Source organism: Cavia porcellus, unplaced genomic scaffold (genome assembly GCF_034190915.1).
Source record: "Cavia porcellus strain 051 isolate PalLab524CR breed Dunkin Hartley unplaced genomic scaffold, mCavPor4.1 scaffold_6, whole genome shotgun sequence".
Classification (NCBI taxonomy): domain Eukaryota; kingdom Metazoa; phylum Chordata; class Mammalia; order Rodentia; family Caviidae; genus Cavia; species Cavia porcellus.
Window position 1 is genome coordinate 95,274,555 of NW_026947489.1, and position 9,378 is coordinate 95,283,932.

Here is a 9,378-nt window from a genome sequence, read left to right on the forward strand (position 1 = left end):
TGCAGAGGAGAAAAAGGAGGGCTCTGCGTTCGCCACATGTGCACACCTTGCACAGAGTTTGATGAATGAACTCCCCAAAATAACATGTATTACCCCACTTTACCTCCGAGGAACCAGAGGCCCAGAGGACTTAGGGAAGCTCGCTCGCCCATGGCGATCATAACTAATTACAAGGTGGGGGACATGGACTATCAAGTGGAATGAAGCGAAATCCAAGCTGTAGGTCGGCTACTTACCAGAGTTTGGCACCTTGAGCACATAAACTGATCCTGGTTTTTCAACTGGATCTGCGTAATGGCACATTCAGCAACCATTTGACTTAGCAATCATTACCTTAGTTGTTTTTTTTTTTTTTTTTTTTTTGTCTTTTTCTTTTTTATCAGTACCAGGGATCGAACTCACGACTGTCTGCATGCAACATTACCTTAGTTTTACAGATGAAGAAATAAGGCTAGAGAGGCTTGGTGGCCAGTGCCTGTAATCCCAGCAGTCTGGGAGGCCAAGACAGGAGGGTCACAAGTTGGAGCCAACTTAGTGATTTAATGAGACTCTGTTTTTACCTTGGTTTTTTTTTTTTTTTTTTTTTTTTTTTTTTTTTGTCCTTTTTCCTTTTTATCGGTACCAGGGATTGAACTCACGACTGCCTGCTTGCAAGGCAGGCTAAGACACCACTTTTAAAAAGGGCTGGAGATGTATGTAGCTCAGTGCAAAGGCCCAAGGTTCAACCCTCAGTACCTGGCCAAAAAATTTGCCCAGGGTCACACAAATGCCACAGCCACAGTCACATTCTGCTTATTTCCAAGGAAAGTATTGTTTACTATGCCCTGTCCTGGACACCAGCACCTGCCTCTTAAGGTATTCAGCAGTTTCAGTGAGGCATTGTATATATGCACCCAGTAAGACATACTAAGTACCAGTTCCCTCATGAGCCCCCTCATCCTTGGGCCCTAGAACCCTTCTCCATGCCCTTCCCTCTTCTTTTCTCCTGGAAAGTGAGACACCAAGTAGGATCCATGGCAGTGACATCACAGGTCGCTAAGAGGGGGCTGGTCCCCTCAGTTCCATCCCTGTACAGCTGCAGCCTGAGACTAGCCCCACCCCATGTGGCTTTGGCCCACCTTCCCAAAGTGTAGATGGATTGGAGACCCTCACCTTGTGAGGGATGGTGACCTTTCTCTAGTGTGGAGGGAGGCAGGGGGCCACCCTTGGCACTGTGGAATCTGAACATATTTCGAGACTTTTCTGGCTCTGTAGGAGGCAAACACTTTCTGGTGTTGAGTTATGGGCCAATCATTGTGATGAGACTAAGATCCTTCTCCCTCATTCTTGTGTGGTTGTTCTTGTGGGGTCTTTTTGTGTTGTGTATGTTGTTGTTGTTGGTACTGGGAATTAAACTTAGGACCTTGCACGTGCCAGGTAGGTGCTTATGCCACTGAGTTATATCACTGGCCTGTTGTCTTTTTTTTTTTTTTGTCCTTTTCCTCTTTATCGTTCCAGGGATCAAACTCATTACTGCCTGCTTGCAAGGCAGGCGCTTTATGTCGCTGAGCTAAATCCCCAGCCCCTTGTCGTTTTTTTTAAGGCAGGGTCTCATTGAAGTTCAGGCTGGCCTGGAACTGAGGCTCCTGCCTACACCATGCCCAGCTGTACTTGTGTTTTGGTTTTGTTTTGTTTTTGGTACTAGAAATAGCACTCAGGACCTCATACTTGATGGGCAGGCATGTATTTGTGTTCTTTTCTCTTCTCTTTTTTTTTTTTTTTTGGTACAAGGGATCAAACTCACAACCTCACACTTGCCAGGCAGGTGCTGTGCTGCTGAGCTATATCCCCAACCCTGTATTTGTGTTCTTATGGAGAAATATTTTTTCTCTCATCTTTGTCATGTCCCTGTAACAAGTCGCGCATACTTGTAACTCCATCCCACTCTTTATTTATTTTTATTTTTATATTTTTACGTACCAGGGATCGAACTCACGTTGTTGCACTTGCCAGGTAGGCACTGTACCCAGCCCCTGCCTCACTCTTTATCAGGATGCTGAACCCTGGGGAGCACTGATTCCTATAAATGCTGTTTTTCCTGTACCTGTACATACATGCACCCCTGGGATAAAGTTCAGTATGTAAACTGGGTACAGTAAGAGATTAACAAGAGATTAACTACCAATAACAATACGCTGTAGTCAAATGGGTGTGAACTGAATCACTCTCCAAAGATCCCCTTGCACTATCACCTCCATCAAACCTGAAGAAAGCATGTCATGGCGTGTCACTGTCACCAGCATCACTGCTTTTTCACGTCATTCATTCATTATGAAGTGAAATGAGAGCTGTGGCACAGATACCACAGCAGCAGATCTGAACGAAGATTACCCACTGGCAAATGGGGACCCAGTGTGCATAGTTTGGGTGCACAAGACAGAGATGTGATTCACTGCCCAGGATGGTGGCCATGTGAGCTCCCACGATGCCACTACAGTAGGAACTGAGTGTGATTTTACACTCATGACCTAGCTGGGCGTGGTGGCGCACAGTTGTAATCCCCCGCACTCTGGAAGATGAGCCAGGAGGATTAATTACAGCCCAGTCTGGGCAGCTTAATGACATGGACCAGGATTTCTAGGAGGGACACAGTAAAGTAGGACAGAAAGACTATAAACAAGGCCTGAGGCCACAGCTCTGGCTTGGTGCACTTGCCCAATCCGTGGGAGGCCTGAATGCAGTGAGGCAGGATGTGAGGGTACAGTAAGTGCTCAAGGCAGAGAACAGAGCAAAGGCAGAGTTCCAAAGACTCAAGAAATTTGGGTTTTTCCTTTAGGCAACTGAAAAGCATTTGTCAAGGAAGTGAGCTAAGCACTGTACCTGGTTTACGTGTCCCACGCCTTCTCTTCTTGTTTACTTTTTGAGACAGGGTCTGGCTATGTAGCCCAGGCTATGAACTAGAGGTGTTCCTCCTGCCTCAGCCTCCCTACATTCAGGGACTAGGTGTGTACTCCCACACCCATGCCCCACACCTCAACTAGCAACTAATCTCTTTCAAAGAAGAACCCTTATGTACATTCTCATTTTCATCCACTCATCAGAAACTTCAAGATCGAAGTGGCTAAGGCACTTGCCTGTAATCCCAGCATTTGGCTAGCCTGGGTTACTAGCAAGACCCTGTCTCAAAAATACACACAAACAAGTGGCCAGAGCCAGGTGTGGATGCACATCCATAAATCCCAACACTCAGGAGGGTTAGACAGGAGAACTGACTCAAATTGGAGGCCAGCCAAGGGTACACAGTGAGTTCAAAGCCAGCCTGAACTACAGAGTGAGACCCTAAATAGAGAAATAAACAACCTAGCTTGAAGTAGGAAGAAAATGAGGAGTCCTCAGTCTGCCCCCACCTGAGCTCCACCTAGAACTCTGGATATTTTTTGTGTGTCCTTACAAACACTGTCATGCATGTGTGCCCCTTCTTTTCTTCCCATAGAGATGCTGTTCTCTCTTGATTTCTCTGCCCAGCAGAGTTCAGAACAGAAAGGGGTGAGGCAAAGTTAGCCCTGAGACAAAGGTGACTCTGTTAGGTATGAACTTTTATTTATTGGAGTGTGTGATGTTTTGTGTTTTGTTTCGTTGATGTTCTGAGACAAGGTCTCGCTATGTAGTCCAGGCTGGCTTTGTGCTCACTATGCAGCAGGGGCTGGCCTCGAAATTGTAGCCATCCTCGTGCCTCAGCCTAGTGCTAGGATTAGAGGCAGGCACTATTGTCTTCTTTAGGGAAGATCTCTCAAAATCCAGGGCCCTGGGTATCTATGGGATTCATCAGGACGGGATTCTTAAACCAGGGAAATCGGCGACGGATGAGGGGTGCGTTCCGCCTTAGGGTAGGAGGTGTCGCTACCTTATTCTGGGAGAGCTCGGGAGTAGAGCGGCAGACAGCTGTACGAGAGATGGGACCTGGGTCAGTCTCTACGGCGGCAGCGCAAGCATGTACATCCGTCCCTGGATCCGGAACCACAGCCTGGGCCTCAGTGCCCGCTGCACACGTGCCGGCGATGGCCACGTGGGCCGCGAGGAAACGCCTTCACATAAGTTTGTCCGCAACGCCTCTCCGTAGCCGGAAAGACCCGGAAGAGCGCGGGGTGGAGGAAGCCGCCCCGGCTCCGGATGGACGGGCGCGCGCGTGCGCGCGCGAGGGTGGGCAGTGGAGCGTACGCGCGCGGAGGCGGTGTTGCCAGGACCCCGGGCGCGGGCGGGGACGCGAACAGCGGCCGCCATGGAGTCGGCGTTGAGCGCTGGCATCCAGATGGCCGAGGCGCTGCAGACGCGGCTGCCCTGGCTGGAGAGCATGTGGCTCTGGGTCACCTTTCTGGGCGACCCCAAGAGCCTGTTCCTGCTCTACTTCCCCGCGGCCTACTACGCCTCCCGCCGCGTGGGTGTCGCCGTGCTGTGGACCAGTCTCATCACCGAGTGGCTCAACCTCGTCTGCAAGTGGTGAGCCCAGCGGCCCCGGGCCTCTCCCCTCCGGCGTCGCGGGGCCCCGACCCGCTCCCACCCTGCTCCGAGCGGGACTGGCCCCTAAGTCAGTCGCCCCACTGCTAGTGTGCAGACCCTAGCTCGCCTCCATCCCGCTCCATCCCGATCGTCCTCTGGAGGACTCGCCAGGACACTGTATTGTAGCAAGGATCTAGCATCTAAGTGGCAGGAAGTCCTACTTCTCAACTCACTTTTTCATTCATTTTTCCCCTCGCTTGACACTGTTGTTAGGCAAGTGTGCTCACGCCGCTAATCCTAGTCACTCAGGAGGCTGAGGCAGGAGGATCTAAAGACCCAGACCAGCCTAGGCAACTCATAGAGACCCTATCCCAAAATAAAAAATACAAAGGCTTGAGGATGCAGCTCAATGATGAGTGCTTGCCTACGAGTAGGAGGCCCAGGGTTCAACCCTCAGTGCCACACACACACACACACACACACACACACACACACACACACGCATGCCAACTTGCACACGGCACACACGAAGCAGCTGCAGGCTTTGTTCCAGGAGATACACAGGCTGCCTGTGTAGTCTGCTCTGTGGCACAGGACGTACTAGAAAGATTGCTAGAATGCAGAATCTCGGGCCTCGGGCCAGATCCTCTGAATCAGAATTTGCATTTCATCGAGGATCCTGGACTCTCTTCTACCCTTCTTTCACTCACCAAGCCAGAAGCAGGAGTCTGGCTAGGAATCGCGCTTGGGGGCTGGTGGGAGGGGATATGCCCTGCTGCCCAGATCACCACTCCCTGCCTCCCACACTCTCTTCTGAGTGCAGAGGGACCCTCCAGGACTTCTGACGGTTCAACTGGGAACCATGTGCCCTTCCCCTTTTTCCGAGGAGCTGCTCCCTGCCACCGTCAATTCTCTCTGGCCTCCTTGCCCCTGGCTCCTGTGCTGCGCCTCCTGCAGAGCCCCTGAGTCTCCCTCCCATCCTCCCACTACTCTACCAGTGTGAGGCTCCTTCACAGGGAGTCTCCCTCCCAGGCTTCCTGCCTGCCGCTTCTCCCCTGTGCTCTCCAGCTTTCGAAGCCTGGCTTGTGTGGTTCCCAGAGCACAGCCCCCTCCTGGGGGCCAGGGAAGGGTGACTCTCCTGCCATCTTGTTCTCTCTAAGCTCCTCTGCCCATTTCTAGGCAGGAGAAACTGGGCTCAGTAATTCAGGCCTTGAGTGATTCTGCTGGGGTTGGGGACATGGAGAGGGTCTAGCAGGACAGAGAGCCAGGAAGGCCAGGTCTGGGCTCTGGGAGGAAGAAGAGCCGGCCCTACGAGGGAGGGTAAGACTGAGATGTCTGAGTATCTCAGCAGCATGTGTGTACACACGCACGCACGCACGCACACACGCACACACACACTCATGGTTTCTCTCAATTTTTTTTTTTTTATACAGGGTCTCCCTTTCTAATTCAGTCTGGTCTTGAGCTCACTGTGTTCAGGTTGACCTTGAACTTGTAAGAATCCTCCTGCCTCAGCCTCCCAATTGCTGGAATCACAGGTGTGTAGCACCACACCCCGCAGTTTCTTGCCTCTGTATCACTTTTGAAAAATAATATGCTAAGTCAAGGCAGAGAACCACAGTCAGCTAATGGCCAGAAGCAGTCTGTTTCTGACCCCAGGCCTCTGGAGTCCTCCCAGTGCCCTGCTGTGCCTCACCCTCCTGCCAGGAGTCATCTGGCCTCAGTCTCTTCTTTCCTTGTAGGTTTCTCTTTGGAGACCGGCCCTTCTGGTGGGTCCATGAGTCCGGGTACTACAGCCAGGCTCCAGCCCAGGTTCACCAGTTCCCTTCTTCATGTGAAACTGGTCCAGGTGGGCAGTGCAAACCTCTTCTCCCTAGGTGGCCGGGTTCCCATGAACATCCCCACCAGGACCAGCCTCTTGGCTACCAGCCCAGAAAACAAACTCCAGGAATATCAGGTTGGGTGACAGGAGGGCCCCCCTGCTGTGTGCCAGGTGCCTGCCTTGTGCAGAACAGAGCCCAAAAGCCAGGCGTGATGGCACACACCTGCAATCCCAGCACTCTGGGAGGCCAAGAGAGAAGGATCACAAGTTTGAATCTGGTCTGGGCAACTTAGTGAGATTCTACGTCAAAATAAAAATGTAAAAAGACCTGGGACTGGAGATAGAGCTCAGTGGCACAGTACAAAAAAAAAAAAAAAAAAGGTAAAAAGGGATGGGACCATAGCTGGTTCAGTCCTCAGTGTGGCAAAACAAACAGCAAAAGACACCAAAACACAGGGCCAGGTGGAAGCCTATAGGCGATGTCTTCAGGTGGGGTGAGATGGGCTCTGTGGCCGGAGGGAGCAGCTGACCAGTGCCAGTTGGCTTCTCGCAGAGGTGGTGGCACACAGCTGGGATTCCAGCCCTTTGGAAGCTTAGTAGGAGGCTCACATGTTCAAGGGCAGCCTGGGCTGTGTCGAGGCGACACCCTGTCTTAAGCAACCCTGTCAGAGCTCTCTTCTCAGCCAGAGGAGGCAGCCATGTCCACTGTCACCACCCCCTCACCCTAAGTCCCTGGGTCCCCACAGGCAGCCCTTCCGGACACTGCATGATCACAGGGGCAGCACTGTGGCCCGTGATGACAGCGCTGTCTTCCCAGGTGGCCGCCCGGTCACGCAGGTAACCAGTGGGAGAAGGGGCTGGCAGTGCCAAGGGCTGGGGCTCCACAGGGACCCTGCGAGCTGGCATCTGTCTTTGCAGCCGCTGGGTGCGGGCCATGCCTAGCCTGGCCTACTGCACCTTCCTGCTGGCCATCGGGCTGTCGAGGATCTTCCTCCTGGCGCACTTCCCCCACCAGGTGTTGGCTGGGCTGGTGACCGGTGAGCCGTGGGAACAGGGACGGGGTGGCTGGCCCTTCGGGTCTCCATCCTCCCTGCTCTGCAGAGCCCCGGGGTCTCCTGCCAAGCCACAGCGCCGCTTGTCTCAGTTGGGGCTTCACCTCTGTGACACTGCCTCCCCTTACACCCCAGGTGCAGTCCTGGGCTGGTTGATGACCCCCCGAGTCCCCATGGAGCGGGAGCTCAGTTTCTATGGTCTGACTGCACTGGCCCTCATGCTGGGTGCCAGCCTCATCTATTGGACCCTCATTACGCTGGGCCTGGACCTTTCCTGGTGAGTCACACTGGAGCCTGGGTGACCTGGGCTGCCCACCCTCGGGGACCTCCTCCAGCTCTCCTGCCTCAGCCTCCTGAGTGGCTACAGTCAAAAGCTGGTGGGTCTTTGGTTCATTATGGCAGAAAAAGGACCCGTGACCATCCCAATATGGGCTCTCCTAGGTGCAGCAGGATGTGGGCCCCCCCAATGGGCTCCCAGGGTCCACTCTCCCAGAAGGACACTCCTCCCACAGGTCCATCAACCTGGCCTCCAAGTGGTGTGAGCGGCCCGAGTGGGTGCACATCGATAGCCGGCCCTTCGCCTCGCTGAGCCGCGACTCCGGGGCCGCCTTGGGCCTGGGCATCGCTCTGCACTCACCCTGCTATGTACAGGTGCGCCGGGTACGGCTGGCCAGCAGCCAGAAGGTGGCCTGCCTGGCGCTGGCCATGGGGCTGCTGGGTGCCCTGAGCTGGCTGGGCCATCCGCCCCAGGCCAGCCTCTTCTACGTGTTCAACTTCCTCAAGTACACGCTGTGGCCCTGCCTGGTGCTGGCCCTGGTGCCCTGGCTGGTCCACTTGCTCAGTGCCCCGGAGGCCCCGCCCACCCGCTCCTCCTGACTCTGGCCTTGGGCCCCACACTCCCAGGCACAGCTCCAATGCCCAGGCCCTCGCTGAGGTGACCCCCACCTCCCAACACCTGGTCTTTTGCCCCCAGTGGGGTCTCCTGTCTCCCAAGAGGTTGAGCTATCCCTGTCCTCTTCTACTGCCTGAGCAGAGAGAGCAAGACAGGCGTGTTTCTGCAACACAGGATCGGCAGAACTTGAATAAAATCTGGGAAACTTGGGTTCCTTTGTTGTTTTTGCGATGTCTCACTATGCAGTTCTGGCTGCCTTTGAGCTCTCAGAAATCCTCTTGCCTCAGCCTCCTGAGTGCTGAGTTGCAGGTGTGCATCCCCATGCCACCTTCAGAGTCCTTCTGTTTCTCATGCCTGTGCCAATCCTGCTCACCCAGCTCCCACATAGGTGGTCAGGACAGGGCTTGTAGCTGAGGCCATGGGAGCAGTCCCCAAGTGCGAGCCACAGCAGGTGAGCCCTGTCTCCTTCCCACCCCAGCCTCCACTTTCTCAAGCTGACTCTTGTCTGGGCCACAGGGCAGGGTGTTCTGGATGGAACTCTGTACCCCGTTAGGAGCCCAAGAACAGACGCCGACCCCAGAAGACTCCAGGGACAAGGATGGGAGCCAGGGACAACTGGAGATGTGGGCTTATAGAAGTGACAGGCAGAGCCAGGGAACTAGCCACTGCCCTGCGTGGGGGGCCTACATGGCCTGGCCACGGGTGGAAAGAGTGGGCACTGGATGTAAAATGGGGGCGTCTGGCCCTGGAGCCGCTTCCCATCTTTAGTTTCCTGCAGCTGACGGTGCCCAGAGAAGCAGGGCCGGTCCCAATCTCTGATGCTAACTCTGTGAGCTGGTGCCTGGGATCTCAGCCTCTCACCATCCAGGGGCCCCCCTAATCCAGAGCCCTGGGAGAGGTGAGCCCCGCTGGCATCCCAAAGGGCAGGGAGTCGCTGGCACCCCAAGGGCAGAGAGTTGGGCCAGGAACAGCAGGACCCCTGCATGGTGGGGGAGGGGCAGTGCCTGGGACAGCCTGGCCCCAGTAGAGGAGGAGAGGGGCTGTGGAGCCCTGGGGACACACAGGGAAGGAGAGTGGGCCCAGGGTAAAGGCATCTGTCCTAGGGTGCAGCGGAAGCTGAGGCACTGCCCTGCTCC

The 9,378-nt window shown here is 54.5% G+C and overlaps 1 protein-coding gene and 1 long non-coding RNA gene across 5 annotated transcripts; one reads left to right on the forward strand and one right to left on the reverse strand.

Moving 5' to 3' along the window:
- Positions 1 to 553: 553 nt before the first annotated feature.
- On the reverse strand, positions 554 to 4,024 carry LOC134476569 (uncharacterized). The gene is made up of 2 exons (XR_010048372.1): positions 3,884 to 4,024; positions 554 to 3,792 (listed from the first exon to the last, which is right to left on the reverse strand). It is a non-coding gene; the product is annotated as an uncharacterized LOC134476569 (long non-coding RNA).
- Positions 4,025 to 4,112: 88 nt separating this feature from the next.
- Positions 4,113 to 8,451, forward strand: G6pc3 (glucose-6-phosphatase catalytic subunit 3). Of its 4 annotated transcripts, XM_063251674.1 has the most exons (7): positions 4,301 to 4,476; positions 5,910 to 6,014; positions 6,219 to 6,325; positions 7,045 to 7,135; positions 7,217 to 7,335; positions 7,486 to 7,627; positions 7,863 to 8,451. In XM_063251674.1, exons 4-7 carry the CDS (start codon positions 7,065 to 7,067, stop codon positions 8,224 to 8,226), a joined length of 696 nt encoding a protein of 231 aa, XP_063107744.1. In that variant the 5' UTR covers positions 4,301 to 4,476; positions 5,910 to 6,014; positions 6,219 to 6,325; positions 7,045 to 7,064; the 3' UTR covers positions 8,227 to 8,451. The 4 variants fall into 4 exon arrangements, with proteins under 4 accessions (XP_023419081.1, XP_005001956.1, XP_003465793.1 ...); XM_003465745.5 differs by lacking the exon at positions 5,910 to 6,014 and having other exon boundaries at positions 4,121 to 4,476; XM_023563313.2 differs by lacking the exons at positions 5,910 to 6,014; positions 7,217 to 7,335 and having other exon boundaries at positions 4,113 to 4,476; positions 7,863 to 8,081.
- Positions 8,452 to 9,378: the final 927 nt, after the last annotated feature.

What these genes read in the sequence shown, in the direction of transcription:
- G6pc3 (XM_003465745.5), top strand. Translation starts at nt 4,259, where the DNA reads ATGGAGTCGGCGTTGAGCGCTGGCATCCAGATGGCCGAGGCGCTGCAG. An exon ending in CTCAACCTCGTCTGCAAGTG is followed by an intron (nt 4,477 to 6,218) that starts GTGAGCCCAGCG and finishes CTTTCCTTGTAG; the next exon opens with GTTTCTCTTTGGAGACCGGC. An exon ending in GTGGCCGCCCGGTCACGCAG is followed by an intron (nt 7,136 to 7,216) that starts GTAACCAGTGGG and finishes CTGTCTTTGCAG; the next exon opens with CCGCTGGGTGCGGGCCATGC.